Below are 27,675 nucleotides of genomic sequence, written 5' to 3'. Positions count from 1 at the left end.
CCTCAACAGTCACTCACTCTTGGGAGTTGACTCGACTGTCACTCAACTTTATGAATACAAATGGAATCTTTCCTGAGTAAAGACGTGACCGTTAGGCAATTTATTTGAGTTTACTCAATGAGTGGTGTTGGAGTATTGTCTATGAATATAGCCCTTAGAGTAAAAGTTTGAATATCAGAAAAGTTGTTTGCGTTGTCATAACAGTTTGTCATTCTTTTGTAAATTTTAGAAAAAGAGTATGGATAAAATGGTACAATCTTAGTGTTAAACAATTATTGAATGGTCCGAGAGATTGACCATATTTTGCAAATTATGAAGTTCATTATGCTTTCATTATGTATAAATACTGAAGGCCTATGCAATAAAAGGAAGTAGTTCACTGCGCACGTCCATTTAAGCACTTTCAATATTCCTAATATATCAAAAATAGGCGCACATGGCTTGTCTATAAGCGCATATCAAAAATAAGCGCATAGTTTTGACTTAAGTATAAGCGCATATCAAAAATAGGCTCATAAAAGTGTCACTAAAATTATTATAAGCGTATACGCTTATTTACCAGATTTTACAGTATGTGCAAACTAAATGATTAATACCTAAAACACAAACCAGCCAAAAATGAATGTTGGAGGATAAATTTGGGGGTTCGAGAGAATGCCCCCGTCAACTCCCATCCTCTGAAAAAAATGTACATGTGTCGCTGACGCATTTAGATATATTCTCCCCTTTTAGAACTATCGATACAATAAATTATGCCTGTGAAATATCCTGAGCAGGCCCAGGCATTTGGACCTAATATTTTTAGTAATTATGCTATACACACATGGTGGCTTATCTGATATAAATTCAAGCAAAATGTCTGATAAAGTCAATGATTGCTTTTAGGTAAAACAAAGGTCATAATTATGCAGACTTATTTATGCAAGGTACAAGCAGTCTGGTGAGAAGAAGCAGAAGACCACTGGTGATTTTACAAGGGAGCTCTGCCTTTTAGGTAGCATCTTATTTTCATATTATACAGTATTGGTACTCTAGTATTGGCATGATCAATTTGCATATCATTACACAATTTAATTGGATTTTTGTAATTTGTTATATTGTATATACATTAGCTGATCTGCATGTGAAATTTTTACTAATTATATACCAATGGTTTACCTTATACAATTAAGTGCTTGTTATATTAGTTTCTTATCACATACTCGTTTCTATTCCCCGTTAAGTTACACTGGTACCGGAAACGACAATATTTTTCCATACACTGACTACTGAAATTCATATTGGGTGCGTGACGTAATTCAGTGCGTGTTGTTGCACTGTTTTTTTTCTATTTCGTTCAGTATTGTCAATCCTATTCTGGCTATTGAACAAATTTATGATATTTACATTTTACATACTGAGAAATTTTCCTCACTTATCAGGGAAAGGAAGTGTGCAAATACTACGATTAAGTCAATTTCGCTGTTAGCGTTCTCTCCCCTTAGCGCTTTGATAACTCTTATCTCAAACAGTGATCAAGTAACAAGACATCATCTCTTACATGCTTGATTGTCTATATACCTTCATTTAATATAAATGAATAGCATTCTTTATTCGGAATGTGAATGTTGTGACTGATGTTTTTCTTTAAACAAAATATTTAAGCAATTTTCTGTTCTTTGCACGAAACAATGGATACTTTTTCGCACCTAATACGCAAGCGTTTCATTAGAAATTTCATAATTCGTTTTATAGATTTATAGATTTCTGATCTGAAATTTTAATCCAACAAAAGTATTTAAACTGTACGAGAGGAAAACATTTCAATACAAGATAGTGGTATGTTTTGTGATAGTATTTATTATCAGATCAGAAATCAGATTTTTTTTAACAATTGGTGTATTCTTCAGACTGAATGACAAGCGGATAGATCTATCAGGTTTAACAAATTTATTCAATAATTTCATTGCACATCTTTTAATAATATCATGTATTGGTATTCAAACAAATCAAAGTATACATGTATATGATGTATGGATGAATGGCTATACTCTGTTTTAAATGTACGCAGCTATGATCAATTTTAAAAACATAGAGTTCTTATGAAAATTCTTCACATCTGTTTATAATATATCATCTCCAACACAATTCCCCTTATTTTCAGAGTCCTTATCTTTGCATCATCTTAACACACACTTATCAATAAGCATCAGTAGCTTTGCGGAGTAACTTTTGTAGTGATTCCTAGTGATTTCAGTCTTGTTTTAAGTTCTTCCGTGGTCATTTCACTGGCGGGTTTTGCATTTTCTTTTTCAAATTGCTTTAAAACTTAATTACTGACAAACTTTATGTTATGGACACACATTAGAATTTGCTGTTTTTAATGCTTTTTACGGTGAAATATAAAATATAATTCCTTGTGCTTGTATTTGTATCTATAGTTATATTATTTCATGAATGTTTGCCCGGTCCTGAAGATTTTAAACAACATTTTGTAGAACGGTTTTATGTACGTAGAAGAATGGCCACCATAGTAGAGTTTTTCGTTGATAAATTATGATAAGTGTGACACTTTTTCCGTCTTTTACAGAAAAAATATATATAAAAAAATTGTCAGACAGATGACTCGAACACACAACCCTGCGGTTAGTGGCAAAACGCTTTGTCCGCACAGCGATATCTGCACATGATACATTATGGCATATAATTGGTATTTCAATAGTTATATCGTTGTTTAGGTTCGGACACCGAAAATTGATTTACGAAAACATACGGAATATTCATGAGTGCCAGGTCAATACTTACCGTGAGTTACGGACAATACGTAATTATATTATAAAGTTTAATTTGAGAATTATTTTCTTTCCTTGTTACTTATTACTTTTAATAAAGGGTAAAACATGAAAAAAATAACAAAACCTAAAATATTGGCCCAAATGAACATAGGTGGTAATTATTAGTTGTCGATTCCCCATTCATTATGAAACACATGTGCATCTGTCCACTGTTAATTACATCTAATTAAGAGATAAACATCTTTTTGGCGTAAAACGGCACGCACTAGAAAACTGCTATCAAATTTGTAATCTCATATTAATTCTTTGAAAGGCATTTAAGTTTAGTATTACATTGTCAAAAATTATAGCCATTTAGATTTCGAAAAATGTAGGAACATTTAAATTCTTTCTTTGCGGGATTTTTTTACAATTGGTTATTCCATTTAATAATTGGAACACTTAACAAAGTGCGTATAATAAAAAAAACACCTACAAATCAGCCAATAACTTGTCAATTTTCTTTTAATTCTAATACACTGAAACAATCCGCTACTTTGACATAAATCACGCGTTTAAATTCAAATACTTTGTCATACATCGGCTCGTGTCACGATGTTAGACCTTTCATTCATACATGCCGTGATTCGGATGGCAAAATACGTGTCCCTTTAGAATATAATTAACATAATTTAATTTCTGCGCACACTGGTTTAAAGGCCTAGATTCACTACTATATAAGTGTCCCCCCCCCCCCCCAAACCAATATACAACTCCCATCTTATCTGCTGCTTATCAGCGATTATGTAACAGTAACTGATTAGAGGGCAATTAGCACAGCAGGGACCCCAACTAGACCATGAAGATGTGTGCAGTGGAGTTGAAAGAAATTAATTTTTCTTCAGTGAATGTGGAATGATAATATCAATTATTATTTTGATATTATATAGATGATAATAACTATTACTTTAATGTTATAATAATCATAATAATAATTATTATTATTATCATAATTATTATTATTATTATTATTATTATTATTACTATATTACATATAGGATGATAAAAGATACAGTAATAATATTGAAAATAATAATGATAATAAAACACAAGTATAGTGAAAACTTCACAAGTTCTTTGTGCTGACAAAAAAAAATTAATATAAAATTATTGTGTTCCATCTATACTCAATTTTCATTTTCAGTATATTGCCAAAAGTGACTTTTTTCATGCTTTGCTTTGTAACTTTGAAATGCACATACTGTTTTTAATTTTAGACAAATGTTATCTAAAGTATTCTGCCAGCTTTAGATGAGTGAAAATCACATTTTTCTGAAATATCACAATTCTCCAGACAGAATTTGAAAAAAATAAAAACTTGCATACTTCTTTATGAAAGTTTCTCATTATTTTATTATTGTGAAAATAAGTTTCTGATTATTTTATTATTGTGTTTGATCAACAATATTTTTCTTTACATAGAAATGCCAAATAAAATCTAGTATAACTTTAAATGTTATTAATTATTCATTAATTTAAAATAAATTACATTGTTTCACCTTCTCACTAATTGATACACTTGAAAGGTAGACTGACTCTCCAATAAACAATGACCCTTGTTTATTGGAACCATACTGTGATGGTCATTAGCCCCCAACTGTGCTGGTGAAGACAGAAATCCCTTGGCCCACTGCCAAAATCTAGGCCTTTAAGGCATATGACCATAAAATTTATAATGCTAATATCTTGTCAATACAATACGCTGTCCCGTGCCACGATGATATACATGTATACAAGAAACAGGATGCTACTTGACCAAAATGACACTTTAAATTTCAAATTCAGATTCAGTTAATTTACTGAAACACCCAGTCATTTTGTCAAAATAAGTCATAATAAATATATTGTATTATTACTTTGGTTATTACTGTAATGCAACAACAGAGCTGCTTTCACTTTTATTTTCGAATTTTTTAAAACATATCTCAGTATTTTCAAAGGAAAAAGCCATGAAAACTTTAAAAAGAAAAAAAAACTTTTAAAAGAACATTTGTCAGACGGAACGCACATAAAAATTATGTTAAACTCTGTTAAATAATTATACAATCATGTATTCCTATTCCGATACGGCTCTATCTTATCGTAAAACTTAGCACGTTTTTTGTAATGTAAAATATATGTCTAGAATGTGCATGACGAGAACTTTCCAAATATATCAGGGATGGAAATTAACTTTAATTTTTCCATCAAAAATAATTAGTAAAAAGAGGGTTATCGTGAAATTCTGCCAAATATATATAGAGAGTATATTGAATTTGAGGGACTTTTTTCAAACGAATTTAGAAGCAACCAAATATTGATTTATTTTGAAGAAAAATATACCATCGTAAAGGTATTGAATTGTTTTTTAAGGAAATATCAGGGATGGTATAAAAGAATAAATAGAAATGTGTAATTTATGACATTTTCTATGGTAAATGTATCATTTTCCTATATAAATCAATGTAAGTTTAGGAATAGGATTTATCAGTTGCGCTGTCTGGTGGCTTATCAGAATATGTGCCGTAGATGTACTGATAAGATCGCCAAAGAGGAGAATTGTTCAACATGTCACATACTCGTTTCTATTCCCCGTTAAGTTACACTGGTACCGGAAACGTCAATATTTTCCGTACACTGACGCCTGAATTTTATATCGGGTGCGTGACGTAATTCAGTGTGTGTTGTTGCACTGTTTTTAGGTTGAAACCACGAAGTGCTTGAGACCTATAATTACCGTATTCCAGAGCTTGCAAAAATATCAGACTAACCATTTTCACTGAATGACAGATTAATCCGCTGTAAGGTTTTTGCCCGTTTTTTCGGGCTAATCGACAGATATTCTTATTGATATAAACTGTTTTCTGAACATTGTTCTACAGTCGGTTGACGTTTTCATACATTTGTTTACAAAAAGGTTAAACAATGCGTCATTTCGTATTAAAATTATGTTTTTAAGTCTGTTGATTCATCGAGCATAGCTAAGTTGAAAAGCGAAGGTGTATTCCTTTAAAACACTTCAGAAAAAACCCAGACGTGACCGAAGCGCACGAAAATATGCCGTGAAAAAAATAGTTCAAAACGTATAATAAAGATTTCTCTAGTTTAGCCTTAATACATAATGCACTCGTCAGTAATTAAACAGCATATGATCTGAATCATTTTAATTAGTTGTATAGGATATAGATTTGCATGCGATTCTTTCTACCTGTACTGATTCGAATGACAAGGGAGATCACTATGTAGGAGTAAGCTAAATTACATTTAAAAATAGATTTGCTTTCTGAATTACTACCCTTTATTCTTATTTTATCCTTATTTTTGTACAGTTTTTATAATGACCGATTCATATTATTTATTATTTAACATTTTATTTTATCGTTTTAATATCTGTGCAAGATTTATGTAAAATTGAGTCAAAATATTTGTTTAAGATTTCCTTTTTATAAATAATTATAACTGTAGTATATTAATTGCTATAATAGTCCACTTTAGCACGGAAAGCTATACGTTAAAAGTTAAGCAAATGGTCGTGCTGCATGTGCACGTCTGGTTAACTTACATATTTGTCTCGATATTTAATGTAACAACCTAGTTTAGTACTTACAAGATAAATAATTGATATTCCTTGCAAATCCTGAATATATTTAGATATTAGCGGTACTTTACTATGACTTTTAACAACATTAAATCAGTTCCAGATTTGTATTTTAATTGTTGTTGAATTGAAAAATTCACATGAAAGTTGTCATTTTGATAAACGTTAATAAAACAGAGTAAAAGCTACAGAGTTTTTAAAATAGATTATTAAGCAAAATAGAATCAAAGCAGTACATAACGAGAATTTATAGTCGGTTAAAAATCTCATCAGAGCTTATGTTACTTGTAATTGTCTTTCCGACTCGATTAATAAATCTTATCTTAGAATATCAAATGTAGGTGTTTGCCTATGTGAAGTTTCTCGATGTTGGCCTACATATGTGTCCCCGATAAATGAAACTGTTTGATTTCTTTTAAGCAAAATTGAATGAAAGCATAGCAAGGGGGCATTTGCGTCTTCTCCTGGACGATTTTCATGTGTATAGTTCTTTTTCTTATCTCAAAACTGCATGGAAGTCGAAACAGCAGGATCTTGGGGAAGATACAGGTCTATTTTCTTGCTTGGTGGACCCCACTGACTTCTACTGTTGTTTTAGCAGGGTCGGTCATTTGTACAAACATTTTTAACAAGGTAGCGGAGTTTAAAGACAACAACCCATGAATTAAAGAAGTAGGGTTGCAACATTTTTAATGGTTTGGTGTCACGATCACTTAAATCGTGACATTAGTACATTTTATTTCTAGGGTCGGGTAAAGAAGCTGATTTCGCTGAAATGTGTAGAATTATACAACCCTTGCTCCAAGAATTGTGAAAGTTGGTGTATTATGTGATATCGTGTTAAATTTTGAAAAATAATTGGATTTTTCTATTCTACTCGATACTTTGAACCTATCTACATAGAAATACTTTTTAAATTATGTCTTCTAGCTTATAGACTAAGTTAAGAATAACATTCTTATTTGTCGAAACATTATTCTATATATCTGAAAATTGTGTTTTTGGTTTGTGGAAGTCGACAGAATGGCTCTTCTTAATAAGCAGCCTTATTTTTTAATACATAACGATTTGTCAAGAAAACATTCACTCAAACATTATATGTACAATAGACTGGTGAACATAGAAAGTAGTATTGATTAGATCAAGAATGTGTATTATTTGTTGTTGCCTGCTGCCAACTGCAGATTTGTTCTTTAGTTTTCGAAACGCTATAACATACTGTAATCCAAAGACCGACACGCAGAGGTACATCCAAGATGGTATACATGTGTAGCTTTTGAATTCTGAACCTTTCTAGAACAGTTCTCACGTTTATGCCAATCCTGCTAGAACAAATCATAATTCTCGTTTAATTTATCTATTAAGCCTCACAATTTAACAAATGTACAAAAAAAATTGAAACCTAGCAAACAGTCATGAAAGGTGAGCAAATTTAAAATCTTGGCGATCTGATTACTTGGAGAATGATCTTGGAGTTTAACTTTTGAGGTGTTGAATATTTGGAGTTGAACTTTTCTGTGTGTTGTGCATTCTGATACTGTACGATGTGCATTGCCTGTAGTCTTCTGATTTTACAATATTATTTTCATATCCTTTTAATTTACGCTTGATAATTCGTTTGATTTACTAATTTATCACCACAATTTAGCAATTCTTGGAAATATGCTTCAACTTACAATTATAGAAAAAAAACTTGACACATAGCAAACATAAATAATATTGGAGTTGAACTATTGGAGATCTGATTACTTAGAGAATAGCGTTTGATACCATGGTGAGCGGTATAAGGACCACAATGAAACTTTTGTTTGTTTTATCTTTCTTGAATGATAAGCGCAGTTTGGAAACAAGGGAAGCGCATTTATGTACACAATAAATTTGTAGTTTCTGTTGAACAAACATTGTTTGGAAACGCAAATATAGTATAGGTAGACAGCAGGAAATACAAACTTTACTTTAACTTTACCAAACAGCTCCGACTAACTTTTTGAAGTATATAACGTAGCTTAAAACATCAGCAGACATTCTTCTTACAAACAAGCATAAATAAAAAGCTGATATTTGACATGAAAATAGGTTTTACTAGTCGGGAAAAATTTATTTATATGGACTAAATTCGAGTAGACCATGGTGGCATATCCGGCGAATAACTACCTTATGCCTTAAATACCAGCCCCTGTGAAAGTGAAGGTTACATACACACTTCTTACTAGTTCGATAAGTAAACGTCGAACTTCAATATTTGACGATTTTGACATTTCATATAGTCCGATGTTTTATCGAAGTTTTATCGAAGTTTTTATAAATTTCCCGGTAGACCTTTCCGCAAAATATCTTGCGGAAGGTTTTACAAATTCACGGTGGAAGTGACTAAAATGTAATAGGTAAATACCAACAACGGACATAGAAAACCTATTTTACACATCCATTGACCATACTGTCTTACTAAAATTAGCGAAGACCTGTCCTCACTATGAAAGTGAAATTTACATGCATTCGCTTTTGCATCACAACACGAAACTGTCCAATTTTCTTTATTATAAAAAATGATTTTAGACGCAAAGTATTCTCATGGTCGGATTTTATATAAAAAAAGGCGGCCCGTTACTAAGGTATTGTCTGTGTAGTGTGCATATGATTATAATTGATGGGTGTAACCAGCATTTATTGGTTGTGTTAAATTAAAATTTATTTCATTAAGTTATGAGGTCATAAAAAAGCGGTTTAAAAATCAAATCTACATGCATTCGGCGGTACAAGTGCGTTAAATAATGGCCGCAGTTTATTTTACTAGTGCATTGTATCGTTTATGATATTTAATTAAATTACGCTAGAATAGTCTGTGCTATGTGTAGGGGAAGTAAATTCCTGGCGCAGTTTAAATTATGGTAAACCAATGTATCACGTGTTTGAGAGTTTTCCTACATTACACTTCAATAAAATAAGGTTGAAATTTTTGCTATGTAAATGGCTGTCATTCAATTAAACTTGACAAAGGGACATGTTGAACGTCCAAATATTAAAAGTGGCCCTGTGCAAATTTAATGTTATTGAACTAACTTCTTACCAGAAACATGTTTTTCGAAAGGTTTCAACCTTTCTGTGCTTTCATCGCTTTGATTTCTATTTAGTTCAGTATTGTCAATCCTATTCCGGCTATTGAACAAATCTATGATATTTACATTATATTTATACGTGTTACACGTATAAATATAATGTAAATATCACAATGTAGATGCGTATGTAATAAAAAGGTTATTATCTTTGCATCGGGAAAGTAGGTCACTAGGTCAAATCAAGGTCAACTCATGTCAAGGTTCATCTTGCCGCTCAAAACCATACATGTGGTCCCAATTTGAATGTTGTAAGTTATTGACGAGAAGATTTTAAAAGCTTTTCCCTATATAAGTCTATATGAACCATGTGACCCCCAGGGCGGGGCCATATTTGACCCTAGGGGAATAATTTCAATAATCTTAGTAGAGAACCACTAGATGATGTCACATACAAATTATCAAAGCCCTAGGCCCTGTGGTTTTGGACAAAAGGTTTTTCTTTTTTTTCCCCTATATAAGTCTATATAAAAAATGTGACCCCCGGGGCGGGGCCATATTTGACCCTAGGGGATAATTTAAATAAACTTGGTAGAGAACCACTAGATGATGCTTCATTACAAATATCAAAGCCCTAGGCTTTGTGGTTTGGACAAGAAGATTTTCAAGCCAAGGTTTACCCTATATAAGTTTATATAAACCATGTGACCCCCGGTGCGGGGCTATACTTGACCCCAGGGAAATAATCTGAACAATCTTGGTAGAGGACCACTAGATGATGCTTCATACCAAATATCAAAGCCCTAGGCCCTGTTGTTTTGAACAATGATGGCCCTATATCGCTCACCAGAGTTATCTGGCCTACTGACCTAGTTTTTGACCCCAAATGATCCAGTTTCGAATTTAACCTAGAGAGTATCAAGACAAACATTCTGACCAAGTTTCATAAAGATTGATTTAAAATTGTGGCCTCTGGAGTGTTCACAAGCTTTTCCTTTGATCTGGCCTACTGACCTAGTTTTTGACTCCACATGATCCAATTTCGAAAATGACCTAGAGATCATCAAGACAAACATTCTGCCAAAGTTTCATAAATATTGGGTCACAACTGTGGCCTCTGGAGTGTTCACAAGCTTTTCCTTTGATCTGGCCTACTGACCTACTTTTTGACCCCACATGACCCAGATTCAAACTAGACCCAGACGTCATCAAGACAAACATTCTGACAAAAATTTCATAAAGATTTAGTCACAACTGTGGCCTCTAGAATGCTCACCAGCTTTTCCTTTGATCTGGCCTACTGATCTAGTTTTTGAACCTACATTACCCAGATTCAAACTAGACCTAAACATTATCAAGACAAATATTCCGACCAAATTTCACAAAGATTGAGTCACAACTGTGGCCTCTTGAGTGTTCACAAGTTTTTCCTTTGATCTGGCCTACTGATCTTCTTTTTGATTCCATATGACCCAGTTTCCAAGTTGACCTAGAAATCATCAAGATAAACATTCTGGCCAAAAATCATAAAGATTGGGTCACAACTGTGGTCTCTAGAGTGTTCACAAGCTTTTCCTTTGATCTGACCGTGTGACCTAGTTTTTGACTCCACATGACCCAGATTCCAAATATGATCTATAGATTATCAAGACAAATATTCTGAATAATTCTCATGAGTTTCAAACTAAAATTGTAGTATTTAGAGTGTTGACAAGACATTTCTTTGATCAGGCCAACTGACCTAGTTTTTGACCCCACATGACCCAGTTTTAAACTTGACCTAGAAATGATCAAGACAAACATTTTGACCAAGTTTCATAAATTTGGGTCACAACTGTGGCCTCTAGAATGTTCACAAGCTTTTCCTTTGATCTGGCCTACTGACCTAATATTTGACACCACATGACCCAGTTTCGAACATGGCCTAGAGATCATCAAGACAAACATTTTTGTGGGTGTATTTTTGACATTTCGGTAGAAAAAATTGGGAGAGCAGGTTGTATTTGGTGAAGTGAAACTCAATTTTAGTACGAGTATATGTAGTACTTCCAGGTCACAGCAGTGTGATTTTGATGTGATTTTACAGTAAGCAAATGTGACAAGAGAAATCTCTCTTAGAAGATAAATGACCCCTACTTTTCTCTTCATATTATATCAGTTTTATCATAACTCCTTAAAATGAGGTAAGGATTTGTTTGGTAGCTCTTTAGGCCTAACAAGAGCTGTCCGTAAGACAGTGCGCTCCACTATTCAGTGATTTGACAGTAAAACGAATTTATGTCTAAAGTAAAAAACGATTAAGTATGAAAGGGGCATAACTTGGTCAAAATTCAAATCAGAATTGTGGGGATTGTTACCACAGATGCAGATGATGTTGATATAGATACATTTTAAGTTTCAAGCCATTATCTTATATTGTACTAAAGTTAAATCCATAAAGCGAAGATTGCCAAAAACTTTAAGGGGCATAATTCTGACAAAAATACAATTAGAGTTATGGGGATTGTAATTAGACATGCCGATGATGATTATAAAGAAATATTTTTAATTTCAAGTCATTATCTTTTAATTTAAAAGTACCAAAGACATGTAAATAAACAAAGCTTCTGAAAAAAATTAACATAAAAATATCCCAAGTATAAAAACTTGGTGACCTTGACCGTGGGTATAATGAGCCCAGCCCATGTACATACTAGTACTTTGTTTGTATGCTAGACAATGTTTATGTGAAGTTACAGTTAGACATAAGCAATAGTAACAAAGATATTACAGAAAAACAAAGGTTGCCAAAAAACTTTAACCTTAAAAATAACCAAGTATAACACCTTGGTGACCTTGACCTTGGGTGTAATGAGCCCGTCCCCTGCATATACTTTGTTAGGAATGCTGGTCAATGTTTATGTTAAGTTACAGTAAGATATAAGCAATAATAACAAAGACATGACAGAAAAACAAAGGTTGCCGAAAAATTTTAACCTTAAAAATAACCCTAGTATAACACCTTGGTGACCTTGACCTTGGGTATAATGGGCCCGGCCACTGCATATACTTTGTTTGGAATGTTGAACAATGTTTATGTGAAGTTACAGTAAGATATAAGCAATAACAACAAAGATACGACAGAAAAACAAAGGTTGCCAAAAACATTTAACAAAGAAAGTGATACGCCGACGCTAGGGCGAGTAGAATAGCATCCCTATCCTCCAAATAGTGGAGCTAAAAAATGACAGTTTTATATAGAAATATAGGGAATATTATTTAGCGTAGTGTGACCTTAACAGGTCTAGGAAAGTGGTATATTTACAGATTATCTGTAATTTTACAGATTATCTGTAAATTTATAAATTTAGACTGTGTGTATGAAAACTGATGAAATTACATTTATTCTCAAAACCGCAGCTTGAAATTAATCGGTTTATTAACAGTATGCATAAATTAAGGGCATTTGTGAGTTTCAGCCATTTTTGTTGACTTTGAGTTTTTGGCAAAATCAAAGTCAACAAAAATGCTACAATTGACCTTTATTTATGCATACCATAAGTAAATCAATTAAATTCAAGCTGTGATTTTGAGTCTAAATATAATTTTAGCAGTTTTTAAACACTTAATCTGTAAATTTATAGATTGAAAAATCTGTAAATTTATAGATTATCTGTATAGGCCTATTGATATCTGATATATTTGGACGAGTACTCTGCTGAAAAGTCATATTTGACAAGCCAATAAATATTTACAGTAATGTACTGAAAAATGTTAAAATAACTTCAACTTTACTCTGTTCTTATTTTTCTTAGCAAGTAGAAAGAACAAGCAAAGTCAGTGAATTTATATCCCATGCCAAATAAGTTGTTTTGTGAATGATGGGAATATATCTTGAATGATATTTCATTTCAAGATATACACAAGTTAAGTACAAAAGTATGGTGCAACAGTTTGTTGGTTCTTAATTTTTACAAAATCTAGTGGAAAAACTCTGATAAACAGACCCTGTTCATGTCATGTTAGCATCTGATTACCAAGTGTAACCTTGACCTTTGAGCTGAAAATTGTGTATGGCATATCATCTTATTATTGGGTACATTTGTGCCAAGTAATATTAAAAACCCTTCATAGATGGCACACGAAACAGACACTGTTCATGCCGTGTTAACATTTGACTGCCAACTGTGACCTTGACCTTTGAGCTATGGGTCTAAAAGTTGTGTCTTATTATGGGGTACATTTGTACCAAGTAATATTAAAATCCCTTCATGGAGAGAGTTATGGGCCGGACAGGAAAAAAGCCCTGTTGACCTTTGACTTCCAACTGTGACCTTGATCTTTGAGCTAGGGATATAAAAGTTGTGCATGACACATTGTCTTATTATGGGGTACATTTGCGCCAATATTAAAATCTCTTCATGGATGGCAGAGTTATGGACTTTACAGGCAAAACCCCCTGTTGACACTTGACCTCTATTGGGACCTGACCCTTGAGCTAAGGGTCGGATTTTTGTGCATGACACATCGTCTCATTATGGGCAAGATTTGTGCCAAGTAATGTCAAAATCCCTTGAGGACTGACAGAGTTATGGACCGGACACGAAATTGCGGACGGTCGGACGGATGGACAGAAAGCACATTCCTATAGTCCCCTAAACTGGTTTTCAACCAGAAGGGGACTAAAGATTAAATTTCTTTTGTTTTGATCAACAGTTTAAAGGATTTCCACCAAACCTAGTTAGAAGCAAAGCTTTCTTGTTTGGGCAGTTTTAAATTCAGCCACAAAACATACACAACTAAAAGACAAAACAATGTTTATTCACTATAGGTGATGAAAAGAAAACAGTTCACATTGGCAACAGCATACCAGATCGCTGACAGTGTGCCAACACCAGGATGTGTTGAAGAAATACCGGTAATAAGGTAGTTCGATTTTTTTCTACAATGTAGAGTTTGATTAAACTCTGATTTTTCAAAACTTCGGAATATAATTAGAAATTTCAGCAAATAAAAAGGATTGGGTTGTGTACTTGAATTTCAGCCAGTCTGATTTGAAAAATTTGGACCTCACGCAAATTTTCATAATCACGGGAGTCTATGGGAAAATCAGAACTTTTATAACATTTTCGTGAATACAAATTTTTCTACAATGTAGATTTTTCTCACAGTCGTTTATATAAAACATGGCCTATAATGTGGTGAAATAGAATGTGTTGGTCTGTGTGCTTGTGTTTGAGATATCTAGCCACGATTAATGTGAACCGCACTTTTTTCTGCGGGAACTTTATTTCTGCGTTTTCTGCGGGTGACAGTAAGACCGCAGATTTAAATTCCGCAGACAATTTTGCCCTAACATGCTGGCCTAACTAAACTAAAGGAACCAGCGTGTGAGCCATCTGGTCTAGTCGCGTAATGGCTGCCAGGTATTTGAACACTAATTTTTCACTTGGCATGGCAACAGAGGTCTAAATTGAAGCTAGTTTCTGTTTAAATTTCATTGTGGATGTATTTTTGACATTTTGGTAGGAAAAATGAGAGAGCAGGTTGTATTTGGTGAAGTGAAGCTCAATTTTAGTATGAGTAGTACTTCCAGGTCACAGCAGTGTGATTTTGATGTCAGTTTACAGTAAGCAAATGTGACCAGAGAAATCTCTCTTAGAAGATAAATGACCCCTACTTTTCTCTTCACTTTATATCAGTTTTATCATAACTCTTTAAAATGAGGTAAGGATTTGTTCTCTGAAATGGGTCTTGCTATGTTTGGTAGCTCTTTAAAAAAGGTCAGTTTGATATAGAATATATAGGGAAAACTATTTAGCTTATTGTGACCTATAAGAAAATGTGGGCAAAAATTGAGATTTGTCCAGATATTGATATAAATGAACTAGTTTGGTCAGATTTTGGTAAAAAATGAGCATTTCATTGAAATTTTGCTGCAAAAATTGATAAAAACCCAAAAAAAAATCACATTTTCACTGTTTTGGGTGTATTTTTTTTAAAAAAATGCACATTTACACCCTAAATTTTGCCCATCTATACCTTTCAGAGGGGACATTTGGTATATTTCGAAGTGTTAGTGTGTAATTTGCTTGCAAATTATAGTGAAAATTTATGAAATAGGGCAAAAACCAGCTCTGGCTAGAAGAACTGGTTAAAAATTATGTCGCGACATCAATTTTGAAGGAAAAATTGCGCAGAGACCCGCGTTATTGAAAATGCCATAAAACCTGGAAAACTGATTTAATCAAGCTGAAACTTGGTAATTTTCATGCAGATATGTAACTGGTACTATAGAAATGAAATTGAGACTATTACAGAAAAGCAGTTTTTCTTATAAGAAAATGTGGGCAAAAATTGAGATTTGTCCAGATATTGATATAAATGAACTAGTTTGGTCAGATTTTGGTAAAAAATGAGCATTTCATTGAAATTTTGCTGCAAAAAATGATAAAAACCCAAAAACTCACATTTTCACTGTTTTGGGTGTATTTTTTTTTTTTTTTTTTAAAAATGCACATTTACACCCTAAATTTTGCCCATCTATACCTTTCAGAGGGGACATTTGGTATATTTCGAAGTGTTAGTGTGTAATTTGCTTGCAAATTATAGTGAAAATTTATGAAATAGGGCCAAAACCAGCTCTGACTAGAAGAACTGGTTAAAAATTATGTCGCGACATCAATTTTGAAGGAAAAATTGCGCAGAGACCCGCGTTACTGAAAATGCCATAAAACCTGGAAAACTGATTTAATCAAGCTGAAAGTTGGTAATTTTCATGCAGATATGTAACTGGTACTATACAAATGAAATTAAGACTATTACAGAAAAACAGTTTTTCTTATAGGCCTAACTAAACTAAAGGAACCAGCGTGGGAGCCATCTGGTCTAGTCGCGTAATGGCTGCCAGGTATCTGAACACTAATTTTTCACTTGGCATGGCAACAGAGGTCTAAATTGAAGCTAGTTTCTGTTTAAATTTCATTGTGGATGTATTTTTGACATTTTGGTAGGAAAAATGGGAGAGCAGGTTGTATTTGGTGAAGTGAAGCTCAATTTTAGTATGAGTAGTACTTCAAGGTCACAGCAGTGTGATTTTGATGTCAGTTTACAGTAAGCAAATGTGACCAGAGAAATCTCTCTTAGAAGATAAATGACCCCTACTTTTCTCTTCACTTTATATCAGTTTTATCATAACTCTTTAAAATGAGGTAAGGATTTGTTCTCTGAAATGGGTCTTGCTATGTTTGGTAGCTCTTTAAAAAAGGTCAGTTTGATATAGAATATATAGGGAAAACTATTTAGCTTATTGTGACCTATAAGAAAATGTGGGCAAAAATTGAGATTTGTCCAGATATTGATATAAATGAACTAGTTTGGTCAGATTTTGGTAAAAAATGAGCATTTCATTGAAATTTTGCTGCAAAAATTGATAAAAACCCAAAAAAAAAATCACATTTTCACTGTTTTGGGTGTATTTTTTTAAAAAAAAATGCACATTTACACCCTAAATTTTGCCCATCTATACCTTTCAGAGGGGACATTTGGTATATTTCGAAGTGTTAGTGTGTAATTTGCTTGCAAATTATAGTGAAAATTTATGAAATAGGGCAAAAACCAGCTCTGGCTAGAAGAACTGGTTAAAAATTATGTCGCGACATCAATTTTGAAGGAAAAATTGCGCAGAGACCCGCGTTATTGAAAATGCCATAAAACCTGGAAAACTGATTTAATCAAGCTGAAACTTGGTAATTTTCATGCAGATATGTAACTGGTACTATAGAAATGAAATTGAGACTATTACAGAAAAGCAGTTTTTCTTATAAGAAAATGTGGGCAAAAATTGAGATTTGTCCAGATATTGATATAAATGAACTAGTTTGGTCAGATTTTGGTAAAAAATGAGCATTTCATTGAAATTTTGCTGCAAAAAATGATAAAAACCTAAAAACTCACATTTTCACTGTTTTGGGTTTATTTTTTTAAAAAAAAAAATGCACATTTACACCCTAAATTTTGCCCATCTATACCTTTTTTTTTTTTCTGTTGGATTTAACGTCGCACCGACACATGAAAGGTCATATGGCGACATTCCCTCTATACCTTTCAGAGGGGACATTTGGTATATTTCGAAGTGTTAGTGTGTAATTTGCTTGCAAATTATAGTGAAAATTTATGAAATAGGGCCAAAACCAGCTCTGGCTAGAAGAACTGGTTAAAAATTTTGTCGCGACATCAATTTTGAAGGAAAAATTGCGCAGAGACCCGCGTTACTGAAAATGCCATAAAACCTGGAAAACTGATTTAATCAAGCTGAAAGTTGGTAATTTTCATGCAGATATGTAACTGGTACTATACAAATGAAATTAAGACTATTACAGAAAAACAGTTTTTCTTATAGGCCTAACTAAACTAAAGGAACCAGCGTGGGAGCCATCTGGTCTAGTCGCGTAATGGCTGCCAGGTATCTGAACACTAATTTTTCACTTGGCATGGCAATAGAGGTCTAAATTGAAGCTAGTTTCTGTTTAAATTTCATTGTGGATGTATTTTTGACATTTTGGTAGGAAAAATGGGAGAGCAGGTTGTATTTGGTGAAGTGAAGCTCAATTTTAGTATGAGTAGTACTTCAAGGTCACAGCAGTGTGATTTTGATGTCAGTTTACAGTAAGCAAATGCGACCAGAGAAATCTCTCTTAGAAGATATATGACCCCTACTTTTCTCTTCATTTTATATCAGTTTTATCATAACTCTTTAAAATGAGGTAAGGATTTGTTCTCTGAAATGGGTCTAGCTATGTTTGGTAGCTCTTTATAAAAGGTCAGTTTTATATAGAATATATAGGGAAAACTATTTAGCTTATTGTGACCTGCTATGAAGGTAATATAATAGAACAGTGTTATTATTGTTTTGCTTTTGAATAAACCATAATAAAATTATCGACTTTGTTTTGATTTTCGTTCACCATTGATCGTTTTTTGATGGTTTGAATGGTCAGATGGTTTTATATTGTACAATATAGACAGTGTTAACACAACCGTGTTGTTCTTGTGTTGTTGTTTTTTTTTTTTTGCAATATGAGTATCCTAAATTTGCTGGAACCCTTCAATGTGAGTTTTTTTGCAGTGACTTGTTTAAATATTTTCATACATGCCAGTTTTTAAACAACAGTCAGCTGTCAGTTTAAATTATGTAACAAACACAATCTATTGTATTCTTTGTATCTATTGTTAACTGATCCGTCTGCCGTTTGTCATATTTAGCGTAAATTGCATGGGATTTGAGAAAGGCGTGATTAACAAAAATTATCATACCGTTACAATGCACAGATGAGAATGTTTGCAAAATATAGATTCAGGCATTTTTTCGTGTATGTATGGTATAATGGTTTTATAAAATGACCTGCAACAATGAATGAACATAATCCTCTCATTATCTTTATTTTACGGTCATACTAGTATAATAGCCTCTTAGACCACAATAATCCGTAAATAGCCAATCGCAAAGCAGACTTGTACCCGTCTATATTTCATATACAACAGTAGCGTTGTATATATATTGGGGGTTACTTGGGCAAGAAACGCGTGAATTTCGTGTCAATTTACCATCTAACAATACAGGCTAACGCCAGAGTTAAATGACCTTGCAATATTCTCACCAGTTATCAATGGGATAAAAAGTAAGACTGACTTGGAGGTAAATTCAGTTGACAACGTCTAAATATTAATATCGTAAAAATGACCCCATGTTATTAGATATCAATAAAATTGAAATACAATTAACTACATATTTGTAGTGTAGAACAAACTGGGTAAAAACGTAAATTACACATTCACTGAAACGTTTCCAACAGTTTTAGCTTTTTATGTTCACTTGTTATAAAATAGACATGTCAGCACGATCCTTACATTTGCAAACAACTGGATCCAGTTGTTCGAAACTTTAACAGGCGATTGAGTTAACGGTCGATTAACTTTATCAGTAGATTTCGACAGTTTAGAAAACTTAGAAAATCATATGTACTTGTTAAGGATTATAAACACTAAATCATCTTTACAATAAAACTAAAACATCATACTAGTGTTTCCCACCCACCGAGACTAGTATCTTGAATAGAAATTTAACAGGCGGTTAGTTTAACAGCTTAGTCCAGTGGTCGTGGGTTCGAGCATCATTGGGGTCACGACCATGACTTTTCATACGACCCCAGTACTGGTTTTCATAGGAAACGGACTCGAGAGTAACAGTAAGCTTAAAGTTTTCATCACAATCGAGCTAAAACAAATTAGTATAAACTAAACTAAACTAAATTACAGCCCGTTAAAGTTTCGAACAACTTGGCCCAGTTAGAAAGTAGAACAACTACATCATTCTTACAAGAAAGGCACGATATAGTAAAAGGTGTTCATATTCCTACGAGCATCTACGCACTACTTATATCCTGATAAACAAAATAAATAAATAAATAAATAAATAGATAGATAGATAAATAAACACCGACACTGGTTCCTGTTTAAATAAGAACAAAAAATGAATATAACCATAATTATTTTGTCACTTTTCACCGATTGTTGAAAAGTGATTTCTAATAGAATCTGATAATTTGTATGTGATTATGTATATTACCAGTAAGCACTAGTCCATACTTAAAATACCAGATTACTTCAAACAACAATATTTATTTTATCCAACATGTTTACCTCCGATTTGCTGTCAGCCTTTCTTGTAGTTTCGGAACCTGGCTATTTCAATGACAACAGACCATCTTCTTGAATCAACGTATCTGTCATCGTGTTTCGCCAACATGCAAACCGCTCACAAAACTAATTGTTCAGCATGCATTTCAATTTTGAGTATTTTTGAGAAATTCATATTTAACTGTTTAGCATTTGTGATTGCACATGACTCAAAGCGTTAATGAACGTCAAATCTTAGTAAATCCGGTATTTGAGTAAAAACTGAATTTCTACAAATAACCTGCATTCTTTCATATGCCCTACTGACAAATAAGCGCTAACGGTACAGAGATATCACTCTTATAAAAACACGTTAATCCTAATTTCTATAGAACGCGTGGGAGAGTTTTCAATAATTGCAGTTTTTATGTCACGTGGTCTAAGTCGGATAGACAACTCGTGCCGTTGTCTATCCTATACGTAATTTAAACGCCTGCTACAGTCCTATCTTTTAACCTTAAATTGTCACTGAAAAAGCATGAAAATCTTGACTATGAACAGTGACGCCTGTCAAAATAGACTCTCGGGTTTAACACCTTATTGTATACGTTGTCTTACGTTCTTTGTTCTTTCACAGGTGATTTTCTTCCACCGCAAATCATCTTCACTGGTAAAAATACTCGATGTTTACCAAGTAGCTGTATGCATGTATATATATTTATGCTGAATAAAACTTTATGTTGTCCCACTGTTAACATCGTGCTTTTGTCATTTTTGCTTAGTGTTTCATGTTTCCCCTGTAAGACATTTTTTTTTTAAATAATTTAATGCGTCAGATGTTTAATATGTAACTTCAAAAAGATAAATATAACAGTGCCATTTTAATAAATTTACTCACAGGTTGCCATTAATTAACTGATTTTTATTTCCATATGCCAAATCCAGACTTTATTATACGTTTTCCGGATAAATAACGTTACGCCATCACTTCCGGTTTTAGTGCAGAACTACCTTAACAGGTGTTAAACAACCGTTAAGTTTATATAGTCTACAGCGAGTGTATATCAAAATCCCCTTGATCAAAATCCCCTCCACTGAAAAATGACAGGGTGTTACAAAATCCCCTTCATTCTTTTGCAGGGGGTATCATAATCCCCTCTGTGATTAACATTACAGATATATAGATATCAGTGCTCCAAATTATATTATGTTTGCTAAAGGCATTGTATTTACGTGCTTTATGCAATAGACTTTTAAGTTGTATATAGTTGTATTTGTACTTGATGAAATAAGTAAAAATCACAGAGGGGATTATGATACCCCCTGCAAAAGTATGAAGGGGATTTTGTAACACCCTGTCATTTTTCAGTGGAGGGGATTTTGATCAAGGGGATTTTGATTGTCTCCCGTCTACAGCAAGAGGATATTACTTCGCATGAATTGTGAAAATAATGAATAATAATCCCCATGTTGTAAGCAATTCAAATTAAATTTATTCTTGATTTATTTGAATGATTCATGATACCTGTGGGGACAAAAAACATCAGAAAACAAGAACAAGATATTCCAAAGCCCTATTCAATATTCTGTCAGTTCAGCCAGTAAGAAAAGTTTTCTTTTGAAGTCTCTAATGTATAAATATCATTACATCCACTTTTAGCTAAAGTATCTGGTTAGATTATAAACAAGAGGGTCATGATGACCCTGAATCGCTCACCTGAGTAATATGAGCTACATGCTTCAAATGTCAAACTGATGATTTTTAGAAAAAATTTGGAAGATTTTCCGATGTACAATCAAGTAACCCCTGGAGCGGGGCCAATTTTACCCCGAGGGTCATGATTTGAACAAAGTTTGTAGAAGTCTTCTAGGCAATGTTACATATCGAATATCTAAGATCTAGGCCTTCTGGTTTATTTTTAGCAAATTTATGAAGATTTCCCAATGTACAATCAAGTAACCCCTGGGGCTGGGTCAAGATTTGAACAAATTTTGTAGAGGTCCACTAGGCAATGCTACATATCAAATATCTAAGCTCTAGGCCTTCTGGTTTATTTTTGGAAAATTTTGAAGATTTTTCTATGTACAATCAAGTAACCCCATGGGGCGGGGCCAATTTGACCCCGGGGTCATGATTTGAACTTTTTTGTAGAAGTCTACTAGGCAATGCTACATGTCAAATATCTAAGATCTAGGCCTTCTGGTTTAGTTTTAGAAATTGTTTGAAGATTTTCCTATGTAAAATCAAGTGACCCCTGGGGCGGTGTCAATTTTGACCCCGGGGATCATGATTTAACTAATGTTGTAGAGGTCCACTAGGCAATGCTACATGTCAAATATCTAAGCTCTAGGCCTTCTGGTTTATTTTTAGAAATTTTTTGAAGATTTTCATATGTAAAATCAAGTGACCCATGGGACGGGGTCAATTTTGATCCCGGGGTCATGATTTGAACAACTTTAGTAGAGGTCTACTAGGCAATGCTACATGTCAAATATCTAAGCTCTAAGGCTTCTGTTTTTTGAGAAGAAGATTTTTTAAGATTTTCCTATGTAAAATCTAGTAACCCCATGGGGCGGGGCCAATTTGACCCCGGGGTTCATGATTTGAATAAATTTTGTAGAAGTCTACTAGGCAATGCTACAGTCAAATATCTAAGCTCTATGCCTTTTGGTTTATTTTTAGATTGTTTTTGAAGATTTTCATATGTAAAATCAAGTGACCCCTGGGGCGGGGTCCATTTTGACTCCGGGGTCATGATTTGAACAACTTTAGTAGAGGTCCGCTAGATGATGCTACATGTCAAATATCTAAGCTCTAGGGCTTCTGGTTTTTGAGAAGAAGATTTTTTAAGATTTTCCTATGTAAAATCAAGTGACCCCTGGGGCGGGAACAATTTTGACCCAGGGGTCATGATTTGAACAAATTTGGTAGAGGTCCACTAGGTAATGCTTCACACCAAATATCTAAGCTCTAGGTCTTCTGGTTTTTGAGGAGAAGATTTTTAAAGTTTTTCCTTTCGGTTTCCATGGCAACCAGAGTTCTGCATGGAATTCAATTCTTTGAATAATTTTGAAAGGGGGCCACCCAAGGATCATTCCTGTGAAGTTTGGTGTAATTCTGCCCAGTGGTTTTAGAGAAGAAGATTTTTTTACAAATTGTTGACGCACGACGCGCGACGGACATAAGCGGTCACAATAGCTCACCGTGTCACTTCGTGACAAGTGAGCTAAAAAGTTAGAAGTCAAACCATAACCTTTCTTCAGTGATAGGTCAATGCAATCTTATACCCATACACCATATGAAAAATTAACCACTTACTTACCGAGCCTAATAATATCAGTAAGGTACTATATCCACTATGTTTGTCTATATTTTTTTTTTGCAATATAACCATATGGTAATGACTTATCCGCTATCCTCGGTGTTTACCGCAATAGAGATTTTCAACTTACTTTGACCTGGAACAACTGATACGGGGACTGGAATGCGGCATTTATCTTATCTTATGCTGTCGTCCAATCGAAGCGTATGCCGTAGGTTATTCTGCTATTACTCACACACTTACGCCTTACAGTTTAACTCGTCCTTTCAGTGAAAATCTGGGAAAGTATTTGTTGAATTTTTTGTTGAAAACAAAAGTTCTGTCATGAAATTATTGCCTGCATCTGTTTTTAAATGGAAAATATCTACATTAATGTTACATTTCGCCCTGTGAAAATGGCTAAATCTAGGCTTGTCTTACCCAGAGAGAAAGATGTCGTTTTTTACATGGTATTTGCCTCGTTTATTCAGAGTATTTAAAACAATAAAATTAGGACATATTTTAATGAAAATAGCAAGTCGAAACTGTAAACTGTTGCCTGAAAATATTTGTTTTTGATATTGCTTTGTTCTTCACCATTTAAATGTGTGTTAAACCTAGATGATTGTCTGCAGTTTTATCTAAAAGTTCGGAATACTAAATGTAACTTCGTTGTCGGCCTTTTTTAAAAAAAAAAATCATTGTTATTTTAATTTAAATACATTGTATTTTTCACACACAATACGATTGAATTAATTAAACTAATTTTTGGAGTTTATACAACAATTTCTTTTGAAACATTCTCTGCGTTCAAGAAGAATGTTTGTTTCTGTATGTAGAAATCTGACATTATAAACAATTATTATAATTATGGCTCTACAAGATTAATAAATGTGTCAGCTTTCTGTTGTTTTTTTTTTCCATTTTATTTATTCAGAATTAACAAAAATACAGGTTTGAAGTTACGTGGTAAAATATAATTAAGCATATCACCATGCAGTCGCATGCTGTTTTTCCTTCAGAATCCCTTTAGATCAATCTCTGATCATCTAATTATCGCCACTTAACATGTGACTGGTAAACCCTTTGAACAAAAAATGTTATAGCTCCATGATTAACATGAGGTAATAGGTCATAATATGCTAAATAGTTTTCCCTATATATTCTATATAAAACTGACCTTTTCTAAAGAGCTACCAAACATAACTAGACCCATTTCAGAGAACAAATCCTTACCTCATTTTAAAGAGTTATGATAAAACTGATATAAAATGAAGAGAAAAGTAGGGGTCATGTATCTTCTAAGAGAGATTTTTCTGGTCACATTTGCTTACTGTAAACTGACATCAAAATCACACTGCTGTGACCTGGAAGTACTACTCATACCAAATACAACCTGCCCTCCCATTTTTCCTACCAAAATGTCAAAAATACATCCACAATGAAATTTAAACAGAAACTAGCTTCAATTTAGACCTCTGTTGCCATGCCAAGTGAAAACTAAGTGTTCAAATACCTGGCAGCCATTACGCGACTAGACCAGATGGCTCACACGCTGGTTCCTTTAGATTAGTTAGGCCTAATATGCTCATGGACTGACGTGGACTGTGAACACCTAAGACGATAGATTTTTCAAGGGGACCGTCTCAACATAATTTGATTATATTATGCGCGGTAGGAAAAAGAGTTTATAACGGCAATAGGGTTTGGGTTATTATATCATCACTATGCGGTAGGTGATATAAATTTGGATGTGTCTGTTCTTAGCTCGACTTTTCAAAGAAAAAGTAGAGCTATTGCACTCGCTCCGGCGTCAGCGTCGGCTCCGGCGCCGCAGTTGATTAAAGTTTTTGATCAAGTCAAATGTCTCTGTTACTATCTAAGTTATTGACTTCAAGTTTATAATAGTTATTTACTATCAAAGACTGCACCAGGAGAAATAATCCCCATAACTTTGATTTGAATTTTGATAGAATTTTGCCCCTTTTTAAATTAGAAAGTTTTGTTAAAGTTTTTGATAAAGTCAAATATCTCTGTTATTATCAAAGCTATTGACTTGAACTATCGAAATCTATACCAGGAAAAACAATCCCCATAACTGTGATTTGAATTTTTACAGAATTATGTTCCTTTTTAATTAAGAAATTTTGGTTAAAGATTTTTATATAGTCAAATATCTCTGTTACTATCAAAGCTATTGACTTGAAACTTAAAATACTCATGTGACCGTTGACTCCCTAAGTGTGACCTTGACCTTGAAGCGAGTCATGCGATTTGCACGTCGTCTCAATGTGGTGAACATCTGAGCCAAGATTCTTTAAAATTCTTTAAGCAGTTCAGGATACACGTCGCACTCGAAACACAGTTATATGACCTTTGACCCCTAAGTGTGACATTGACCTTGTAGCTAGCCATCCAAAACATGCGCTGTGCACGTCGTCTTAATGTGGTGGACATTTGTGCAATGTTTCTTTAGAATACTTCAAACAGATCAAAAGTTAAAGAGCCGACACGAAACAATGTCATATGACCTTGACTATTAAGTGTGACCTTGACCTTAAAGCGAGCCACCTGATACAGGCGCTCTGCACGTCGTCTTTATGTGGTGAAAATTTGTATCAAGTTTGTTTAAAATCCTTCAAGGGGTTCACGAGTTAAAGAGCGGAGTCGGCACGAACGGACAGACGGACACACAGACACACTGACGGTCTGATGAACACCTGTGTCATACAAAAATACGCATTTCGGGCGTATAATGATAACAGAGGAAGATATTACGTTTACTACAGTTTTCACAATGTTTTACCTGCTGACCTACATTTTGATCAATGCTGACCATGTTTAGATTTTTTCATGTCGGACGACGACGGCCATGGAATACGGATACGGATACATTGCGATCAGACTAGCTCATCTTTTCAACTTTGTCGCAGATGCGCAACTTCTAATATTGAAGAACATTTCAGGAAAGTGTTATGACGCTGGATCAAATACTTTTTTTTGCGATATGTATAACAAAACATTTCTCTGACGAACAGAAGGACGGAAAGACAAATCCAAATCTTATCCTGTGCGGTGACATAATAAGCCAGACCTTACCATCATTATAAGAATGTTTTCCTACCAAACATAAATTAAAATTATTATGTTGAGACGGTCCCCTTGAAAAATCGATCGTCTTAGGTGTTCACAGTTCACGTAGCCTTAATTTGCAAATGTCTATACAGATAAATGTATTGATTTATACGGAGTGTCTACTCCCCGTATTAATAGACATGTGTGACGGAGGTCAGAGGACGGAAAGCGGACATCGGAGTACGGAGTAAATATAGGGGTTGTCTCAAAGTAATATTGACATACCACTATAAAGTATAAAAAAGGATTTGCTCTCAAGTTAACTTCATTTATACAGTTAAGTGATATATAGTATGATTTTCCCTCACGAGTTTATAGAGTGACTTTTTAATTCTATCTACGCTTCTTCTCGTTGTTAGTCTGCTCTGGTTGTGCATGTTCATTATCATTTTGGGTTGAAAATCATTGCAGTTTGCACCAGCAAATGGCAAATTTGAATTTGTGGCTGCAGCGTTGGCGGCTTTATCCGTCACGAAAGCGATCTGCAAAACAACATCCCTCACAAGGCCGAACGGCTATATAAGTTACAAGGCCGATCTGCAGAACGGCTATATCCCTCACAATGCCGATCTGCAGAACGGCTACATCTCTCATAAGGCCGATCTGCAGAACGGCTACATCCCTCACAAGACCGATCTACAGAAAGGCTATCGATTGGAAGATGCTAAGCGTGACTGTACATGCATCAAAATATTATTCTGATCACCGGACACGGTCGTTAGGCTTAAAAGACACTTTTGATAACAGCTTTCCTGAATGAATAATCTTAATTTGTCTATTATCTATTCGAACATTTGACATCGGAAGTTTAGAGTGGGATATCACCAATTCATTCTAAAATCTTGATACTACACATTCATACTAAATATGTCATATCACGATTATCTAGACTATTCGAAAAATATGTATAGAGCTGTTGCACTTGCTGTCATGCGTCGACGACCGCGTACGTGTCCCGATGAGATGAAACTTTTATATATTCTACTGCTTTTTCGTCTGATATTGGAGAATAAAACTCATCTGCTCGGAATATAATAGCCGTTTGGTGGTGTATTTTCAAAGCATTGTTTAAAGGTATTTTAAGTAAGTTGTGTATCTCTTAAAACCTATGTTGAAATAGTGAATATTCTGCATGATGC

General features: G+C 33.9%; 1 protein-coding gene across 1 annotated transcript in view; it reads right to left on the bottom strand.

Moving 5' to 3' along the window:
* LOC123539388 (E3 ubiquitin-protein ligase TRIM33-like) overlaps positions 1-24,178 on the bottom strand; it is a 33,503-nt gene extending 9,325 nt beyond the window's left edge. The window contains exon 1 of the mRNA XM_045323956.2: positions 23,423-24,178. Within this exon, the coding sequence (XP_045179891.2) occupies positions 23,423-23,494 (72 nt within the window). The 5' untranslated portion in view covers positions 23,495-24,178. The remainder of the gene's footprint in view (positions 1-23,422) is intronic.
* Positions 24,179-27,675: the final 3,497 nt, after the last annotated feature.

This window comes from Mercenaria mercenaria, chromosome 18 (genome assembly GCF_021730395.1).
Source record: "Mercenaria mercenaria strain notata chromosome 18, MADL_Memer_1, whole genome shotgun sequence".
NCBI classification, from domain to species: Eukaryota; Metazoa; Mollusca; class Bivalvia; order Venerida; family Veneridae; genus Mercenaria; species Mercenaria mercenaria.
This window is presented reverse-complemented; position numbering and strand designations above follow the sequence as displayed.